The 21,743-nt window shown below is 44.7% G+C and overlaps 1 protein-coding gene across 20 annotated transcripts in view; it reads left to right on the top strand.

Annotated features, from left to right (window-relative positions):
- The window catches only part of dlg2 (discs, large homolog 2 (Drosophila)), a 138,716-nt gene that overhangs the window by 91,571 nt on the left and 25,402 nt on the right, over positions 1–21,743 (top strand). For 15 of the 20 annotated variants that reach the window (XM_027273595.1, XM_027273599.1, XM_027273598.1 and 12 more), the window contains 8 exons: positions 10,034–10,087; positions 10,955–11,005; positions 12,482–12,606; positions 15,431–15,600; positions 16,438–16,574; positions 16,929–17,073; positions 18,221–18,386; positions 21,452–21,511. In XM_027273595.1, the coding sequence (XP_027129396.1) occupies positions 10,034–10,087; positions 10,955–11,005; positions 12,482–12,606; positions 15,431–15,600; positions 16,438–16,574; positions 16,929–17,073; positions 18,221–18,386; positions 21,452–21,511 (908 nt within the window). Of the gene's footprint in view, positions 1–2,826; positions 3,390–10,033; positions 10,088–10,954; positions 11,006–12,481; positions 12,607–15,430; positions 15,601–16,437; positions 16,575–16,928; positions 17,074–18,220; positions 18,387–21,451; positions 21,512–21,743 lie in introns of those variants that run through there. The other 5 variants (XM_027273597.1, XM_027273604.1, XM_027273606.1 and 2 more) reach the window with 3 other exon arrangements.

Genomic DNA, 21,743 nt, shown 5'->3' on the forward strand with positions numbered 1-21,743 from the left:
ATGTCTCACTTAGTGCGGTTCCTCTCTAACATAATCTAACACGCCTGACGGCCTCGGTGCGTGCAGAGGGGAGGATTACAAGTGTAAAGAACAATAACAGATTTCTGCATGAGTCACTGAGAGCGCGTCAGACTTTAATGCAAGTTAATATAAGAGATGATTCGATCATACGAACCCTGATCTTTCTTTATGTTTCCTAGAAATAACCTTTAATCATCCGGATGTGTCACCACGAGCGTTTCAAAGTTGGCCTCCAGCTCGGAGGAAATATTCCTGCTGCAGCAGGCGTAGTCGATTATGATTTCAGGAGGAAATGCTCACGTCCAGGTTCCCCAGCATTATCGCGTTTAAGTTGCATTAATTATTTTATATCTATTGAAGCAGCTTTGTCCTTGTATCAACGTCTGCACAGACTTGGCTGCGTTCTTCCCGATTAAAAGCTGTGTGTGTACATGTCGTGTAATATTTTAAAAAGTGTCTTTCCTCCCAGATTGTGATTCAAATTCTTATTTATATAATCATCTATTTCACTCCAGGAATCAATTTATCAAACTGGCATGTTTACATTTCAAATGAATCTCCCTTCATTACAAAACGACCATAACTGTGTTTCATTTTTAAAAATGACATTTCTGGCCAAGCTTTGATTTCCATCTGCGTCTTCCGCTGGAGACTCTCCAGGGTTTCTTCAAAATCCCTCAAATGCAGCAGGCAGACAGACAGACAGACAGACAGGCAGACAGACAGACAGGAAGGCAGCAGAGGAGCATGACGATGAGGTTTCAGGTCTGAATGTTGTTTCAGGATGTTTCTGATAAATGTCAATGAAGGTCATGGATCCGCACTCTGCCTCTGAAGCCCCTCGGACGCTGTAGGTTCCCTTTTTAACGTCTGATAATGTCGTAAACATGAAATCTAAAAGGTCGTGTCGTATCTGGACAGTTGGTTGTGACTCAGCTCGCGATGCCGACCGTCTTCGTTTGGGCGTATGAGCCGGTCGTACTGAAATCAGGCATGTGGGCACAAAGCTTGAGAGGTCTTTCTCCTAACTGACCATCCATCCAACCAACCATGCCCCCTGCCCACACACACACACACACACACACACACACACACACACACACACTCATGCTGCCCACTGATGTTTGCTGCCTCACTCAGCTCTGATGAGGTATTATTCTCCATCACTGGCTGTTTTGTGGCCGTCGTCGCCTCTGGTAGATGGAATGGGTAATGATAACGCCCACACACACACACACACACACACACACACACACACACACACTAAAGCATCACATAACACACCATGTGATGGCAGTGTTGAGTGTGTGTGTGTGTGTGCCGTGGAAAAAAAAAAAGCTTAGGTATCTCTCCAGTGTGGATGGCTGTCATGGTGACATCATCCCCACACAAGAACACACACACACACAGCCTGTACGTGTGTGTGTGTGTGTGTGTGTGTGTGTGTGTGTGTGTGTGTGTGTGTGTGTGTGTGTGTGTTTCCGACGACGTGAAGCGCACAGCTCATTTCCTGTTCTCACACCTCGGATGACGCCGGAGCAGCCGGATGTGTTTTAACATCGTTTGCTTGCATCTTAAATAAAAACCTGATTCCATCCGAGCGAGGACGTGGAAGAAGTGGAGATGCACTTTGTGATCAGACTGACTGGATTAGCAACGCTTCCAACGACGCCTGATTTCATTTCACTGCTCTTCAGCTGCGAGTTTACGTGTGGATCACTGTGAGGATCGGTGGCTTGTGGGATTGGTTTGGTTGCACTTTTAACCCTCTTCCTTGGAGAAACAGAAGATCCAGAAAGAAAAGGACGAGGAAATCCAACGTGGCGTAAAATAGTCTTTTTGTTTTGTAGCTAGTAGATTGTGCATCCAGTAGACACAACCTGCAGTTCCTCTAACGTCCACTTGAGGCTGGCTCCAGAAGTGAGTCAGTCTCCATAAGTCCCCATGTCCAAATGTCCAACTTCACAGCAGAAATAAACATGTTTACAGCCTGGTACAAAAAACAGTTTTGGTCTCTGTAGCTAATTTCCCCGTTCATGACAACTGTACTGAGGGTGAATTTATATACAACTCACCTGTTCACATTATATTAAGGCTTAAAGTTATGCAGGATTAACAGGTAAATGTCGTTAGAGATTATTGGAGCACCGAGGTGTCATTCAACCGACCTCAGGTCTGCAGATGATCCACAACTGTTCATACTTTATACTGTTATTGATTTGGAGTCAGGGTTTATTTTATTTACTATTATTTATTTTACTGGAAACAGATTTGCGCTGCCGTTCGGAGGCTGTAAAACAGAAAATGAAGCTAAAAGAGGCAAAATAGGTCAGTAGGGCTGAAGGCAGCTGGTGATCGGTCTGTGGGTTTGTTACTACAACCATAAATATATGTGTTTGTGCAGCATTAAGTTCAGAGGAGGGATCTTCATCTTCTCGTCCTTCACGTGCAGAGTCCAGGGATTTGTAGTTCAAGCTCCCACTGCCTCCAATTCCCAGCAGCACGACCATCAATTGTTTCTGCCTGGAGGTGCGGATGCTGTCAGGCAGTTGAGTCATTTATTGACAGAGGGCTGGCAGCCAACGCAGACAACTCTCTCTCTCTCTCTCTCTTCCTCCATCTCCTGCTGTTCTTATCTGCCTCTTTCCTTCCCATCATTCTCTCTTATTCGTCTCCTCCTCCTCCTCTCTCTCAGCTCTCCTCCCTCCCTTTCACTCAGTTTCCCTCTCATCAAGTATCTCGCTCTATTCGTCTCTATCTCTCTCTTCCCTCTTCCTCCCTCCCCTTTCTCTCTCTCTCTCTCTCTCTCATTTATCGTTCTTCCACTCCAGAAGCTCTGACACACTCACACACACACACACCCTATGTAGCCCGTACAGCTACAGCAGCCAGTCGGTTCATTCATCTTTGGTTTTGCCCGAGCGAGCGACTCGTCCATCAGGCAGCAGCAGCAGCAGCAGCGTCTTGTGTTTGTTGAGTAACCCGGAGAAGAGGACCCGGAGACAAAGTGTTGAAGTGAGCAGAGGTCGGTGTAGCGTGGCAGCATGACTGCTTACCTGAGCAAACAGCAGAGCTGCTTCGCGGACCTGGACGGACGAGGGGAGTGCGAGGAGGTGCCATGCTCCTTCAGCTGGCACCATCAACAACAACAACAACACCATCACCAGAGCCAGAGGTATCATTACGGTGGATCCATCCCCAGTGGTGCCACCCTTCCACGAAAGGGGGGCCGTACGGCGGCGGTCTGGCACTCGGACAGCGCGTCCAGGAGCCCCGGCCGATTGGCGACAGTGAGAGCCAAGGGGGGCAGCTGTGACCTGTGGCCCTCTGAGTGCGGCTGCGTCCAGAGCTGGCAGGAACCCTATCAGGTAAAATCAAGACCACGAGGAGCAGCGGTGACAGATCTGTAGATATGAATTATGATGCAGGAGAGTTTGTTGCTGGACTTTCTGATGACGGAAGCTCCTCACTTTGTTTAATCCTTACGTCCGTCTGTAAAACTTCATTTGAAACCTGTTATACGATATAATGTTTCATATCTCAGCCTGAGCACAGAGGACGGATGGAGTTTGGGAGGATCTAGACCCGTTTAACTTGATACCGCAGTGACTCTCGCATTTTTCCTTCGGTATCCAAACTCTTGCGTAGTTGATGCACGTCATATAATGTCCAGGAATTAGTTTTGAGAGCGTTTGCATGTTGCAGGACTGTATCAGTGTTAGTCAGCTGGCTTGTTACTCACTCAGGATTCGGCATTGCTTCATTTAATCTGTGACTGACTGAAGTTTTTCACCTCAGAGTCATTTAGTTCAGAGAAATCAGGAGCGGAAAGAATAAAAACGAAGTGACACGACCTGAGTGAAGTGAGCTGAAGTTTCCAATGTCAGACGTGGTTCTGAATTCCAATGAACATCATACGTCAGCTTCAGGAAGAAGAGGTCAGGAACTGAATCTTGGGTCCTTCCAAACCCGGCGATACGCCGCCGTGCCAAACATGAGAAACGGCATCTACAAATCAATCAAAGCCCAAGGACAAACGGTGGACGTACGCCCCTGCCAATTCTCAGCACTCGCATATTAGTTGTTTTTGTTTGTACACACACACACACACACACACTCGCACTGATGAAATTGATTTCAGCTGCTAATCTGCATCTGATTGGCAGAGAAGATTCTCAAAAATTATGAAACTATGATTCATCCTGAAGTGCGTCACTGAAGGGACGAGGTTCTTTCGAGGATTGACAGCAGTGATTGAACTCGTTAGGAAAGCCGTCTGCAGACACTTCTCTGTCGTCGTAGTTGGGAATAAATGGAAAAATTTGACAGTCATAGCCCGACTGATCCTGAACCTTTGAGCCCAGAACTGCCAGCAAACAACAAAACAACTTTTTATAAACCATCATGACCAAGATATGTAGCGAGCGGGACATTTTCCAGTTTAAAAATAAACTTTTTGTTGCTTATTTACTGCAGTGAAGACGCTGTTTGTTGCTTATTGACTGACTGCTACCGATACAGCTACATTTAGTTAATATTTTTAAATTTTATTGGTCAAACGTGGCTGAAAAGTCACGTTAACTTGCCGCCTCAGACTCTTTTCTGCATTAAAATGATGAAGGACGCGGCCTGAGCACGATGTCGGCCTCGCCCGTATGTTTTTAATTTTTTAAGGTAACGTCAGCCGTGATGACTTAGTGCTCCTCTCTGTAATAACATTATGGACGTCTGGGTCTGCCTGAATATATTCTCAATCTCAATAAGCCGGGCTCACCTCGTTATTGACCTCACAGTATCTGTTTTATGTGGCTATATGGAGGACACTGTTTTACCTTTTATTACCTTTCAAGCGGCTGTAAATGAGTAAAAACGTCTAAAAGCAGTAAAGCATCTGTTTCCTTTTAGGCTGGACGGTTATTATCAGAGAAAAATGGAGATTTTTATCGTCAGATGAGATGAAACTGGAGAGTTGACAGCAGCTTTTACGACTGATCGGCGCTGTCCTGTAGGAATTAAACATAATTCTACATGTGCATCAAGCAAATGATGATTGTTGGGATGTGTAGTCGTTTTAGCAACCACAGCACGAGCGAAATTACCTCAGGCGAGGCCAGTGGGAGGTAATGGGAGGCCATCCATCACGGAGCTGAGGGGATTGGAGGGGTGGATGTATGGAGCCGGCATTACCTGTTCTCTCTGCCTTGAAAGATGGAGAGCTGGACGAGGAGGCACTATGATCTCAAACAGCCTGAAGTCTCCGAACTTTCATGGAAATGCCACGTCTGTTTGTCTTGTTAACATCCGGCAACACCAACATTGGTCGTACTTCATTATGACTTTCCTGGAACATGGACAGACGTCCTGTTCAGCCACGTTTCTCTTTCCCGTCCATTTCCAAAGCTTCCCACATCTCACGTTGTGTTGTTGACTATTTTTACATGAGATGCCAGTGAATTATTGATACGCTCGGCTGTTTTTTCATGAGCCACTATACATAGAGTCGGCGCTGAATTATTGAGGAAAACTCGATAAGAGCGCAAGAGTCGACCGAAGAAGTACAAGCGACTCGCTCTGTAACATCTCGGCAGTTTTCGCTGTGAGCGTTTCACACCTCGTCATCCAGCTCGAGCTTTATGTTGGAGATCAGAGAAGACAAACAACATTGTGGTGATCTGTACTGTGTGTTTGTTTAATGATATACACGAGACTCCAACCATGTAGAAGGACATCTGGCCTGACACCACCAGAGAGCTGACCTGATTAATTACAACGCTGAAACACCGTGAACGTATTTCTTCTGTGCTGGCAGTATCTTTGAAAATTCAATATTACTACACTACGATGTTACCACTGGTTGTAGTTCATAGCTCTGTGGAAGCCTCTTAACGTATGAAGCACAGGCTTGATGTGTTGTTGGAGGCGAGTTGGTCACGTGGCTGCATGTTGGGATGCATGAAAGAGAATTGAAACAAGCCTAAGTGCAGTTAAGCATGTCATTTATGTGCACAGCTGAGTGGCAATTAGCTGTTGGGGCTCTGTGTGTGAGCGTACACGTGGATTCGTAGTGGCAGTGGTGTCCATGTTGTTTGTTATTGGGAACTCAAGGGTATAAAAGTGCAACACAGTTAAAATGTATGAAGCAATGGGAGGAAGTATGATTAGTTTGAGCCCAAATAAGCCATCTGTGACCACACCCACCTGTCAATCAAAGCGTCCCTGCTCTTAATCCTGCATAACTTTAAGCCTTAATATAATGTGAACAGGTGAGTTGTATATAAATTCACCCTCAGTACAGTTGTCATGAACGGGGAAATTAGCTACAGAGACCAAAACTGTTTTTTGTACCAGGCTGTAAACATGTTTATTTCTGCTGTTGGACATTTGGACATGGGGACTTATGGAGACTGACTCACTTCTGGAGCCAGCCTCAGGTGGACGTTAGAGGAACTGCAGCTGGATGCTTTGTTAGCTTGTTCTAGCTTGTAGTTAGCTTGTTGTTAGCTTGTTGTTAGCTTGTTCTAGCTTGTCATAGCGTGTTTTAGCTTGTCTTAGCTTGTTTTAGCTTGTGATTAGCCTGTAGTTAGCTTCTTTTAGCTTGTAGTTAGCTTGTGGTTAGCTTGTAGTTAGCTTGTGGTTAGCTTGTTTTAGCTTGTAGTTAGCTTCTTCTAGCTTGTAGTTAGCTTGTGGTTAGCTTGTTTTACCTTGTAGTTAGCTTGTCTTAGCTTGTAGTTAGCTTGTTGTTAATTTGTCTTCGCTTGTTTTAGTTTGTAATTAGCTTGTCTTAGCTTGTAGTTAGCTCGTAGTTAATTTGTTTTAGCTTGTTTTAATTTGTAATTAGCTTGTCTTAGCTTGTAGTTAGCTCGTAGTTAATTTGTTTTAGCTTGTATTTAGCTTGTTTTAGCTTGTATTTAGCTTGTATTTAGCTTCTCTTAGCGTGTAGTTAGTTTGTATTTAGCTTGTAGTTAGCTTGTAGTTAGCTTGTTTTAGCTTGTAGTTAGCTTCTCTTAGCGTGTAGTTAGCTTGTCGTTAGCTTGTAGTTAGCTTGTAGTTAGCTTGTTTTAGCTTGTAGTTAGCTTGTCTTAGCTTGTATTTAGCCTGTGTTAGCTTGTTGTTAGCTTGTTGTTAGCCTGTTCTTGTCTTCTTATGGACACTTGTCTTCTTATGGACACTAACCCTTCTGGAGCCTCTAGCGTTGCTCGTGGTGTTTTGGTTCTTTCTTCATTTCTCCTCATTTCCATGGAAACCTGGTGCCGCTCTCTGCGTACACTCACCTTGTGCTCATGAAATATTGAAACGTGGGAACAAACAAACTGCATCCTGTGGGGATCTGTACTTATGTAACTGCTGCGAGTCTCTGTCCACATGTCTCTGTCCACATGCGTCTCTGTCCACAGAGTCTCTGTCCACAGAGTCTCTGTCCACATGTGTCTCTGTCTCTGTCCACATGCGTCACAGCGTCATACATGTAACAGCGTCTGTCTCTGGCAGAGCGTGTTCTGCTCGTGTGCTTCATTGTCTCTGATGTTTCTCTCTCAGGCGTCACAGCTGTGAATTCATTCATGTCATTAGTGCACGGAGAGCTCAGGCGTCTCATCATTCCAACCACAAACAGCATTTTCCTTCAGTCACTGTGTGTGTGTGTGTGTGTGTGTGTGTGTGTGTGTGTGTGTCACAGTAATTCAATAATTCACAGAATGTAAATGCTGCATATTAATGTCCTGAACAGACAAACTGAGGCGACGTGAGCGTTTAAATGTGGAATCTATAATTAAATGTCAACGTTGGGCACAATTACTGCATGAGGTCCAAGCTGCGAGGAATCATTATTCACTATATCACTATAATTCAGTAATGGGATTTTTCTTTTTTAACTTTAACTTGATGAAGTTTTTACTGTTTTCGTAGCCTGAAGTCACGAGGCAGCAGAAGAACTTAAAGAAACCAGAAGTTTCTCTTTCACGTCCTCTAAAAATAATTATTCATATAAAAAAAAAAATATCCCAGAGTCGTTTGGGTCTAATTTACATTCACTAAAAAACTGATTAATTGATTTGAGCTCACTTGGGGAGCAGAATGAGACGGAGCGTGAAAACAAGTTGATGGAAGTATTTTAGCGACGGCGTGCTGCATTATTCATCCGACTTGAAAACGAGGATAATTTGTGGTAATTAAACTTTGTAAATACTTCTTGGTGGAGACGCTGCCGAGGTTTTCTCCTCAGTTGTTCAGTTTCATTTCTCCTCGTTCATTCAGTGATTTTTGGTTTGTCCACGTCTTTTATAGTCGGCGTTAATTTTGTTTTAATTTAGTCTTAGTCTTAGTCACTTTTCGACTAAAATTTTAAACTAGTTTTAGTCAAACGTGAACACAGGGTGTTTGAGTCTTTTTTATTTCAGGAATATTTGTTTTGTTTATTAATTCCACTTCACTTGTTCCACAGCTAACACATCGATTAAATGTCTTAATTGAATTTGAATTGAATGAATTCATCTTCAATGCAACTTTGCTAAGTGTCTCTGTTTCAATACACACTTAATATGCACTTGATTTCATTCTTTATATTTATATTATTTATTATTTTTACCACACATATTCCCATCCGTCAGAACGAGGCACGTGTTTCTCCTGCACGCTGCTGCTGAAAACACAGAGGACGTTTTTGTTCATTTTTTATTTCTTGCATGACATTTCCGTCTCGTTTTTATTCGTCAACAAAAACACACATTGCCACATTTTTCCTCAGTGTTTTTAGAACATTGTGTCGTCTCGTCTTAGTCGAGGGAAAAAGGCTCAACATGTTTCGTCTCGTCTCGTCTCGTCTGACGAAATTAACACTGGCTCTTTGCTCACAGATCAGCTGTCTGTCAGGATGTCAGCGACGTGTTGAATTTGGGGTGAAGAACGTAACGTAAAAACTTACGTACAGTACGTCATCTTCCCTGAGTAAAAACACCATTAACACTCGTGCACGAGAGCGTTATGACAAGAAAGAAAACATGAAAATATCTCTAGAAGTCTTTGAATTTGCCTTTAAACTCTTATTAAATCAATACAAAATAGATAGACGATCATCCAGCAGTCCATAAAGAAGCAGCCAGTCCTGCAGGGCGTAGTCAGGGTGTAGTCAGGTCATGTATCAGTGTGATATCTGACGGAGACATGGGCGGACAGGCTGAGAGTCTCTGTGCTGTCACTGGACTGATGACCAAGCAGCTTCATGTCAGTCACACACACACACACACACACACGTGATAACACCACATATGAAATCCATGATCAGACCTTCACGTCTCCCATCGTGTGGCGCACTGCTTGTTATGCATCACCTTCTTTTTTTATTCTAATTATTAACAGCAGAATGATTAGCCCGTTCTTTGCTCATTGCCCTTGAGTTTCGATTCATCCTGTGGGGACGAAAATCAAAAGACGGATTTCAAAGCAATCTCCAAATGCATCCTTGAGCATCGTCTTCCAAAGTCTGTCTCGTTGTTTACGTCCCGTAAACCAAAGTGCTGCTCACCGCTCTCTCTCTCTCTCTCTGGACAGACTCTGCCTTTAACCATCTGCTCATCTTCTCCAGGCCCTCGTGAGGAAATGTTTTGTGTGCTCTGTGTGACATTGGTTTCATTTTCATGCCGCCACAATTTATGACTGCAATATTATTACCTGACTGGAGGTCAAATTTCCAATACAGACGAGCGAGCGGTGCAGGGGGAAGGTGGTGTAACTCAACACGGATCACACAGTCACGACGCTTTGATGTTCACATCTGCATGATACAAACTTTTACATCCAGCCGTGTCCTCGTCCCTCCCTCATGTTAAACCTGCTCAGCTTTAATAACTGCAGCAGGGCGCGGCGTGCAGAGTGTTTCTGCAAATGGAAGTCTGTTAAATTGTTGATGATACAGAGATCCAACGAGGTTGTCCCCTGGATACGTTTTATGGAAAGTAGGACAGTGTCTCTCCATCACTAAGTCTCAACCTTTTCTCTCTGTGTGTGTCTCTTACAGGCCAGCCCCGCCCCGATCATTGTCAACACAGACACTTTGGAGTCGGTTCCTTATGTGAGTTTGGGTTTTTGTCTTTTTGATGCATCCGTTAGTTTGTTTTCTCGAGGTGAGTTTGACTGTGTAACTTCTAAAACAAATGAGGTCGCAGAGCTGAATTATTGATGCTTGTCATGAATAAAAGACCCGCACAAGAGTTCGTAAAGACCCTGACCTCCAGCACTTTTCACAGTGTTTCACATCCAAACTGATAAATGAAGCCGTGCTGCCGAGCAGAGGCGGCAGAAATGACACGTGCTGCTCAAACACGGGTCGCCGGTGTCGCTTTGTTGCGACAGTTTTCACAGTTAAAGATGATTTTCTCTTTTTCTTCTGCCTGACGACATCACTAATGTGTGTTTAACAGCTCTGACCGTGAAGTCAAAAAACATGAACCCCGCTTTAGTCTGCAGGTTCTTCTCGCCTCCACGATCACATGAAGTTCAGATAATAATATCTGATGCGACCCAACTGGGAATATGATACGCAACATCTCATATGCTCGTGTGCTATTCCTGTATGAATGCATAATGACGGAAGCGCTCGCTGCTAATTAATCATCTCAGTGAGATACAGGATGAGCCCCGCTCCTCAGCAGCCAACCTCCATGCTGCAGAAATAGCGAATGTTGATTAACCATCACCTTAAATTGTTTCCCATGTGGCGGAGCCCATTTAGCACAGAGAGCGCGAGTGGCCCTGGAACACACCTGTCACCTTCAGTTTAAGTATGCACAGTCTGCGTGGAGCTTAACATCCTCCATCCTCTGTGAATATAACTCAGTCTCATTATCGAGCAGCGCTCACGTGGATTTTCATTTTGAAGCGACGTTTGACTGAAAAATGGAGCGAGTGTCTGAGCTCAGTCTGTTCTTTGTCTCCGCAGGTCAACGGCACAGAAATTGAATACGAGTTTGAGGAAATCACTCTGGAGCGGGTGAGTATCTCGGATCCCCACAGCTGTGTTTAACCTCGGAAATATATATATATATATACGAACACGGCACTGCGGCGCGGTGAAGCGCTCTCCTGAAGGCTTTAAAACAAGATGCAAGGCGGCTTCATGAGAGGATCTCTGCACCGTGTGTGTCTCAGTAAACTACAATGAGTTTTATTTGGATAGTCCACCCACAGATCGGGTTTTGTGAGCGAATCAACATCTTATTTGTTGAGATTCAACAGCAGCTCTGTGTGCTAGAGCACATGTGGCCCATAAATGAATCTGGAAGTCACTGGGATGGAAATATCAGCCGAGTGAACACTAACTAGGCAGAGAGGACGGAGCTTTGACAGCTCTGATACGATCAGGAGCAGAGACAGACCCAAACTAACAACACCAGCAAGAGGAGGCTGCACTGGGCATCACAGAGAGATGATTTAATACACCAGTCCTCCCATTATTGTCCTCAGCCATCAAATGATGGCCAAAAAGCATCTTGTGTACGTCTCTGAGCACAGACAGGCCTGTGTCAGATCCTCTCGAGTCACCCGGAGAGCTGAACAACACTTTTTTGATTCAGCGTTCGAGGCCCTGCAGGGGCACGCGCCGGGTTTTGTAATCAAGAGAAGCAGCTATTCCCAAAAGCTAACAATTTAATCAAAGGTTGACTTTCATTTTGTGAGTGGGCATCCAGGGGATTTCATTTGCAGAGCCTGCTCTCTGAAAGACACGCCGTTTATGAGGCAGGGGCTTTATAAATACAATATTTCATAGTAAATCCGTAATAATAAAGAGAAGCTGCGAGACGTGGACCTGCAAGCGGGGATGCCAAAGTCATTCTGTAATGGCAAACTGTGGACTTAACACCTCCGACCACTTTATGATCAGACTGAGAGCAGCGAGACGATAAAACTGTTAAAGCATGCATCAGTATTTCACTTTAGGAGAGATTGTTAGGACAGAATGAAAAGAAACAAAGACAATGAGAGTGCTTACAAGGACTTGTTTTAGTTGTTTGCACAAGATTTATCTTGTCCTGCACATCAGTGAAGCCCAGAGGAGGAACCTTCAGCTGCTCGGGGATATTTGGAAAGATTGAGACGCTCAGCTGATAAGCTGAACATCCACATAATCGTGTTTATGATGAAAATACGCACATAGAAGATTGCTTGTCACTTTGCACCCGAGTCAGCTGTGAAGCCAAACTAAAGAAAAGTAACGGATAGATGGTTGAAACATCCAGTTTAGTCCAAACTCAAGCCTTTGAATGAACAACGGCGAGATAAAAATATCATTTTATATGATTAATATTAGTAAAAGATGACCACGCATGCAGCATTTTCTCGTTGGTCGTGTTCCCTCCACGGAGACGATAACAGCAGCAGCACAGCCCCACTGAGGGCAGCTGTCCTCAAACATGCAGCGGGTGTGTTGGCATTTCAGAATAAGCTCTGCCTCTCGTCTCTACCACAGGGTAACTCTGGGTTGGGCTTCAGCATCGCCGGAGGGACAGATAACCCGCACATCGGCGATGACCCCGGCATCTTCATCACCAAGATCATTCCTGGAGGAGCCGCGGCAGAGGACGGACGCCTCAGGTTAGTACGCACAGTTACACTTTAAGAACTGTGCATGTCAAAGAAAAACATCTTAAAGATAATCTCATAACACTCACGGGAGACGGGATGTATTCCTGCTCACTCCTCCATAATATGTGCAGTAAACTATTTAAGATAATAAAACCACCTTATCTCCTGCGTGCATGTACATGAAGATCTGCACCCAGTGGATCCTGCATAACGTACATTAACTAGCAGCAGATATTACAGAAATCAAACTTCCGTTCACGTAACGTGAAGAGTAAGAAAGCACTTTCAATTTAAAACCCAAACAGTTAACCTTCAGAGGTACTCACGGTCTCCACGCTGAAGCAATTCTCTATATTACTTAAGTGTGGCGCAGCATCTGTATCAGCCTTATTAAATGCACGGGGACGGATGGAGGGTGGAGATACAGTTTCTTTTTGCTACAGTGCAGCTGATCAAGGAGGCAAGGACACGACCTGAGCTCATTTATTCCTCCACTGGGGTAAACTCAGCCTACACTGGATCACGGCTGCTTTAAGTATGAATAAAGAGAATATATGTTGGAGTGTATGAGCCAGTAAATATACACCTTTGCATCTGTGCATTGTTTATATTTCCTGCATGAAACAACACAGGGAGTATCTAGGAAGTATCTCAGGTGAGCGTTTTGTAGTCCATCTCCTGGATTTTGTAGTTTTACCACAGATCACATCACCGTCGCTTCATGACGTAGTCCTCTTCTCCTGACTCCTTATCACCTCTCCTTCACATCCTTTCCTTGATTTTTCCATCAAGGTTAAGGAGAAGTGGTTAGGAAAGGACTTAAGAGGACATGGGAGAGTATTCATTTGTTTGCAATCTGCAGCTTCACCACCAGGCGCCACTAAAACTTACAACACTGGACCTTTAAAATCAGATTTATTCATTTAACACAAACATTTTTCACATGAAAGTCCATAGATACGAAGATATATGATGTAATGAATAGGCATACATGTACGTGTATATGCTGCTACAACAGAGACAAGAGGAAACACAGATTGTAGTAAAACAGCTGCAGTCTGCTGCATCTTGTCGGTGTCCTGTATCTCAGCTCCCCATCCTGCCTTTTTAAAGTAGCGCTGATGGATAATGCTGTTTTTGGTTGCAGGCCAGCCCCTGTTCAGTTTCCAAGCTGCAATTCTGGAGCATTACTGTCAAATCACAGATGCTGGTCGGGAGCGTAATGCATGCACACACAGTCAATCTCGAGCAGATCTCAAAAAAGAAGCGGGGCCGGGGCATAAATCACACTTAGCTTAATTGATGTTCACCCTCTCCAAGGTGGGCAGAGCGAGCGATGCATTACGGGTGGAGGAGGAGGAGGAGGAGGAGGAGGAGGACGGAGGAGGCCTTATAGGAGCCACACTTCCTGTCGCTGCTCTGGGACAGTAAACAGACTTAATGCAGCAGCTCGGCTTCAGGGAGCGCTCGCAGCGGTTTAGGTGTTTCTCATGCGGGCTGTTGTTTACAGTGAACCTGAAATAACCCCGCCACTAAAACTCTGAAAGATTTCTATAAAACTATCTGATACAATTTATATATGACCTCATTTAAATATAATAAGACGTTTCATTGTTTCTAATTTAAGTTTTCAGAGAGAACAAACAGGTAAACATTGAGTTACATCCTTTAGAATATCAAGTCCACCTCTCCCAGCATTTCATATGTCGCTCAGCCTGTAGTCTTAAGGAGAAGGTCGTTCCTTCATGGTAGATTTGTCTGCAGCCCTTTCCGTGTCAGGCCTTCCTGCTTGCAGCCAAGACTTCTTTATAAAGATACAGTAGTTGTCCTGGGCCAGAAGTCAAACTTCTCGTCCAAAGATTGTCCGTGTTTCTCCAGCTAATTCTTGCCAATATGATTGGATAAGGGCTGCAGACCCAGAATATATGAACATGGACTTGTCTCCAGCATTTATCTTGTCCCTGGAAACTCCTGCTGCTTAAATTTCAACTTTGGAGACACAAAAAAATCAAAGCCAGGCTCTTGAGTTGGTGGTCGGACCAGGCCACACTCCCTCTCTCATTTCTGCTTACCTGGGCAGTAGAGTGCTCGACTTTTCATTGTTTCCGTGACCAAATAACCAAAATAACAACGTACTGTGAATAAAGTTTTAAATATTTCATGGTGATATATATTTTATGCCAGAAAACATTTTTTCACTCTGCTTCCCACTGATGAAAATGGATGTGTGTGTATGCATGAGATTTAGTGTGTGTGTGTGTGTGTGTGTGTGTGTGTGTGTGTGTGTGTGTGTGTGTGTGTGTGTGTGTGCGTGCTGGGTCCCAGCTGGTCCCTGTGAGCGCCCCCAGGAGAGTCGTGTCCTTCAGTGCCGGGGCATGGACGTTTTGGTCGACACCTTGAGGGGATTCAAACCGAGCCGCTGAGCTGATTCTGATTTTCACACACATGCACACACACACACACACACACACACACACACACACACACACACACACCGACTCATACTACACACACACAGACACACACACACACACTATATCACAGACACACGTGTACGTATTAAAGTGTATAATGAGCACAACATTCGAACACATGGGTCACCGCTGTTACATAAGGGGGTCAAACATAAGTCCTGAGGTCCCTGTGGGGACGGTGTTAAACCTTGGGGACACTGACTGTGTGTATGTAAGTGAGATGCTGAAGTGTCTGCTGTTCGCCTGCCCTGCAAACATGCCAGCTCGTTTGTGAGTTATTAAACGATGTGAGATGAGTGCAGCCTTCCTCTCAATTATCAGTAATTATCGTCATTAATCCACGCTCTTCCTCTTCCCAGGGTAAACGACTGCATCCTGCGGGTGAACGACGCCGACGTGTCTGAGGTTTCTCACAGTAAAGCGGTGGAAGCCCTGAAGGTCGCCGGCTCCATCGTCCGGCTGTACGTGCGGCGCCGCAGGCCGATGCTGGAAACCATCATCGAGATCAAACTCGTCAAAGGACCAAAAGGTGACACACACACACACACACACACACTGTTACGACCATATTAAGGGGTATGAAAGAAGTAACATAAAAAACAGATTTTAACGGTTATTAAACAAAAGTAGTTTATTAAATGAAAGTTTTTAGATTGTTTTAACAAAAGGAGGTGAGGCAAAAGGGAACTAAGGGCGAGCAAGTGCTGATAAACGAACAAACAAATATAACAAAAAGAGAACTCTAACAGAGCCTATGTTATCTTACTGGAAAACCAAAACGAGAAAGAAAACCTCACTAAGTCTATCTCTAGATAACAAAAACACATTGAAATCAGCACTCTTAATCTAATGGGGCTAACAGAAATAGTCTACGTGTAATCAGTAGCTATCAACTAAACTAAACCCTGCCCAGTCCCAATAAACCAAACACAAACCTCCAGTTACAAAACACTAACTAACGAGTATCCTCAGACACATGCGAACAACAAACGAGTATCATGCGATACATACGAACGAGGCGAACTCAAACGCACAAACAACAAGTGAAGCCGCCACGATGCTCGGGCGGCTGCGGTTTAAATGCCCGGTGATGCTGCTGCGGGGGCGCTGTCATTGGCGGTGCGGGAATGATGCCGCACCAATCCTGGCCCTGCAGCTGACGAACATGTTGTCCCCGCCTCCTCCAGGTTGGGGCCAACCAGGGACCGGGAACCACACACCTGCATTTACCTATGGGAGAAAAACACACTACCCACACACACGCGTGGGGCACACACACACACACACACACACACACACACACACACACTGTTCCTGCAGGACATACTGTCATACTAACCGACTACTTCCACACACACACACACAGGGCTCGGCTTCAGTATTGCAGGTGGAGTTGGGAACCAGCACATTCCTGGTGACAACAGCATATACGTCACAAAGATCATCGATGGCGGGGCAGCACAGAAGGACGGACGGCTACAGGTCGGAGACCGGTTGCTCATGGTGAGTTTGATAATTCACAAAGATTTTAATTCTTTATCATGTAAAACATCGGTGACTATTGGTCGATCTCTCTGCAGCCGTGTGCACGATGATGAAGTGATGAGTCTGTTTCAAACAGGACGCTGCTTCAGGAGTGCAGCAGCTCGCTCCTTCAGGAGGGCATCCCTCATGCTTAACCAGCGCTTAATTTAATTACCTTCCTACTGTTGTGTTCTCACCCCAACGCCATCTGTCATAATCCAGTCAGTCTCCTGGAGGCACGGAGCACGGTGGACTAATCTAAACCCGAGCAGGACGGAAAACACACACACACACACACACACACACACTGAGACTGTGTCTGTGTCCGGATAGGTGAACAACTACAGTCTGGAGGAAGTGTCTCACGAAGAGGCCGTGGCCATTCTGAAGAACACGTCGGACGTCGTCTACCTGAAAGTGGGGAAGCCCACCAATGTCTACCTGTCAGATCCCTATGGGCCTCCTGACATCACACACTGTGAGTACCTGAACGATCAGACGTGTTCAAGCGGCCTGCAGAGAGCTGCAACTGTTGATTTAACTAGTCAGCTTTTACCATTGACTTCTGTTTAAACTCATAGATATCTGTTATATTCATTATATAATTCCAAAACAACGTTTCTGTATTGTCTTTTTCACTTGTTCCAACTTGAATTATCAACAATTCAATTTATAGATATCTACAGTTGTACTTATATATTACACATAAAACAAGTCAAGTCAACTTTATTGTCAACGCCTCGTATCCCTGCTGCAAACAGCAACAAACATGTGAAATATGTAAAAGTTTAAAGAGATCTAAGAAAAACATATAAACAGTGTAAACATGGCAAATCTAGAAAGATATTCACAGTGTGGACAGTTTGAATGACAAACAGCAAACTGACTAGAAGTTCGAGATATTTAATTGCATTTAAAATCTGTGAAATACAAATGTAACCAGTCAAAGTTCAGGTTGCTGCACACGTTAGTGGGAGCTTGTTTTGCTGATCAGTGATTCACAGTCATGACTCAGCGCACACGTATCTCATGTGTAATCAGAGGTGGGTGCACAGTGAGGAGACCTTTTAACATTTAATAAGTAAGAGACGACATGCAGAGATTTAATTTTCACATTTGTATAATCTGTAATGCCACATGTCTAAAATACAAATGCTAATGCTTAAGTAGTGTCAATTATATTTGATGTAAATGCGGCGAAATGTCACCTGAACTGAATCCATCAGGGTTCAGTGTGCATCACCCTCACCTTCCTACTGTAAATGACACGTGTACAGATTCTTATTTTCAGGTGATTATACATGCATGAAATCATAATTATGAATATTATGTTTCATGTCTGCTCAAATCTTACACACTGGACCTTCTAGCTCTGGTTTGGTCTCCACCTTGTGCTAAAAAGTTGCATTAAAAATCAGAACAAGGTCCAATCAGACTCTTTCATTTGCTCTCTGAGCTGGTCACATGTCACCACATCCACATGTTGAATTCTACTTTTATTTCAATGTTTTGATTTCTGCAGTATGAAATATTGAAAGTTATAAACACACAGAGTGTGCAGGAATATTCTCCCTGCATCATTCATGCAGCTGCCTCTTTAATTCTCTCTCGCTCTTCCTCTGCAGCTTTTTCTCCGGCCATGGAAAATCATATCTCTTCCCCCGTCAACAGTGGCACTTTGGAGTACAAGTCTGGTCTCCCCCCCATCTCCCCCGGGAGTTACTCCCCCCTCCCTAAGCACTTACTGGGGGAAGAGGATATAAACAGGTTGGATGGTTTTTCCTTCTTACGGTAATTACCTCCCTTCCTACCAGACTACTAGAACTACAGGTAGCTTGTCCAACCCGCTCCACCCATCTCCAACTTTGTCCTGACTGATCTGTGTCGGTGTTTGGATCACGTGTCCTCTGTGTCCAGCAGTGTGTGTGTTGTGTTGTACCATTGTGATGCATGTCTGCTTCATAGTACTTACACTGCGTGATGTCCATCTGCAGATTGAGATAATTTGACGGCCTGTCTGTCTTGTTGCAGAGACTGATGTTGTCTCGCTGTTCCATCAGCGCTTTGTCGTGTTTTTGGGATCAGTCGAGTCATTGCACAGAACCTTTGTTGCATCTTAACGATGTTAAGGATTCAGAACTAGGCCAGGAAATCTTTCAGAGTTCTGCAGAAAGTTCGGCTTCGTCTCTTTCCACCTGTTGGCTCTTCAGTCGCTCGTCTCTGCCGGCTGCTCCCAGTCCAAACAGAAGAAAGCTTAAGATGTCTTACAGGGAATGAGTCACAGCCAAACATGAGCAGCTCCCCACCTCAGCTGCCCGAACACGTAATCCCAAAGCAAGCTGCCATGCGGCTCGGGACCGAACCAGCCAAACTTTTCTATCGAGTTAAATCAAAGAGAAGAAGCGAATGTTTCCAGATTTTCTGCTGCACGTCAGACACGAGGTCAGGTCTGAGCGGCAGCCTCGGCGGCTCTGTTTATTGGTTAAATGTCATGTTGAAGAATGAAGGAACGTGGTGGAGATCGCACTGAACAAATGAATGCATGCACAGATCAGGTCGTGGCTGCAGAGCGGTGGAGGAATATCGCAGCAGAGTGATAACAAAAGCTCATTTCAGAGGATAACTGAGGCGACCCAGTGTTAAGCTTTGTTGAGTGAAGGATTAGTCGTCCATTCTCTTTGCAGTTAAGAGGTTTACTGCTTGCTTCAGGCCAAGGTCCATCTATAGCAGCCTTTCGGATTACCTTGCTGACCTAAAGTGTGCCACTTGTTCACCGTGTTTTTCGCGTCCATGAACAAACTGTGAGAACGCTGCGAAGGCCAGAGGATCCTCGCCGATTCATTTGGCTTAAATGTTAAATCTGACCTTTTTGTTCCGAGGCGAGGTCGAGCCTTTCTTCTTTATTAGCGAGAGCAGAGTGATTGAAGAGTTGTTGTGGCAGCTCAGCTTGTTTTTAATTCACCCCAGATATTTTGTGGAGCCAAGCAGCTTATGTGCTGAATAAAGTTCTGATGGACTAAAAGGAAACCAGAATAACACAGACAGGAGAGCGAGAGCGTCGTTCTGTCAGAGAAAACTCTGACGTCCGCGACCAAGACGACGACGATGACGACGAGCTGAGAATAGATCCTGATACCGTGATATGATGAAATGCATCTTTACGAGACGGCGCTGAAATGTGAGTGGTGAGCCATCACACGTTCGAAAAGTGCATCATATATATTTTTCCATAATTAGTAAGAGACGTTTATGCTTCACAGCAGCACAGCTGTCAGGACTGAGCGCTGTAGTGCTCTCTGAGGAGCTGATCCTGCTGCTGGGAGCAAATATTCATCTCTGAAGCGGTGGGTGGTGTTAGTGGAGGGAGGATGGAGGATAAATAAACAGCTACTCTTTAATAAAGATATGAACTCTCTGTTTTTGCATGCATCCTTCACACCGAGTCCACAGATCCTCTGTGTGTGAAAAACAAGGTGTTTCTCTGGAAAGTCCAAATATTAATGAATTCTTATGAAGCTTTTAGTTGAATATAAATGTCACATCACCTCCACCATTCTTCAGTTATCGTTTAAGAAAAGAAAAACAGTTTCTGGACTTCGAAGCGTCCAAACGTGACTTAGAGTCTAATGAATAAAGACGAGGTGCCCCTCCCTCACAGCACAGCTGTATAGCCCCTTACAGACTCGCCACGAGGTCGGTGCATTTCGTTCTGATCCGGCCTGACTGGCTGCCTGAGCTCAGCTCGCTGCAGTATGAATGATTCAGCAAGAGAAACCAAGCCGACTGTCCGGAGTGCTTCGGCTTCTGCGCCTCAGCAGCGGGTCATTATCGAGACTCCGGGACTCAAACAAGAAAAGATTTGGTTCTTAAATATAAGACCTGACCTCTGACCTCCACCCGCCTCACTCTGTTTGCTCAGACTTTCACACTGATGCTTTCCAGAGCTCTGTCGGCTCTTTGAATCTGCAGCTGCTCCCTCCAGGACTTCGTATATCTGTAGATCATTTCATCTGGATCTGTGTTTTCTGTTCTTTAAGCGTCGTCGTTAGGTCTTGTATATTTTGCATGTTCGTCGACATTTGTTGGTTCATTTCTTGTTTCTAAATTCACCCAACTCGTCTTTCAAATCCAGCTTGAATCTCGTGAAGTCTCGAGTTGTTCGTCTGTCGCTGATCTAACTTCTTCCACGTTCCTGTTGCCTCGAGTCACTTCTTCTTTTTCTTGCGTTTGCATCTCTCTCTGCTCTTTGCTTCATTACTTCATGATTTAACTTGTTAAGTCTAACCCGCCTGCTGGAAGTCACTCATGCTTTCTTCGACTCACTCCGTCTCTGTTCACGTCTTTGGTTCGGGTTTTAAAAATCTGTTTCTTCAGATGTTTGACTGTCAGTGTGTGATTTAGCGTACAGGAGCTGTTATTGTGACGACACTCAGCACTTCAGATGTTTTTATGAAAAGAAAGTCGATGTACGAGGATGAGAGGAGTGTGTAGGTGGGAGAGTGTGAGTCAGTGTGTAGGCAGAGACCTCCAATACATTCATCTACTATAAACTTGTCTGACTAAATATACTGTACACACCAAACACATTCATAACTGTCTCCTTACCACAGCACGCTCCAGTTAACACACACACACACACACACTGAGTGTTTACCCAACAGTGTGTGCATGCATGAGCTCACACACCGCGGCGTCTCGTGGTGACTTCACCGACACGGACGTCCGCTTCACGTGTTCTTGTCGTGTTCTTCTGTTACGTGTCGCACGCCTTCACGTCATCAATGTTTTAGGAAAAATCAACTGTGCCGTGTTTTTATGATGAGTTATCAAAACGTTTACGCTTTCCATCCTGTTAGAAATCCTTCGCTAGACGACGGGGAGGGTCACAGGTTTGATTCCCAGCACTTCCAGTTGAGGTGAGATGTTTGCTTTGACTCGCCCGCTGCATGTTTCGCATGTTTGAATGAATCGATGGTGACAGAAGCACGACACACCTGAATGTTCTGAATGTTTCCTCCTCACTGAATTATTATGACCTGTTCATGTTTATGACGTGTCTGTCATAGACTGATCTGTCTGCTGAGCACGCTAACTCATTAACACACTGCTGCACACACACACACACACACACACACACACACACACACA

The sequence above is a fragment of the Larimichthys crocea genome, chromosome XXII, assembly GCF_000972845.2.
Source record: "Larimichthys crocea isolate SSNF chromosome XXII, L_crocea_2.0, whole genome shotgun sequence".
NCBI classification, from domain to species: domain Eukaryota; kingdom Metazoa; phylum Chordata; class Actinopteri; family Sciaenidae; genus Larimichthys; species Larimichthys crocea.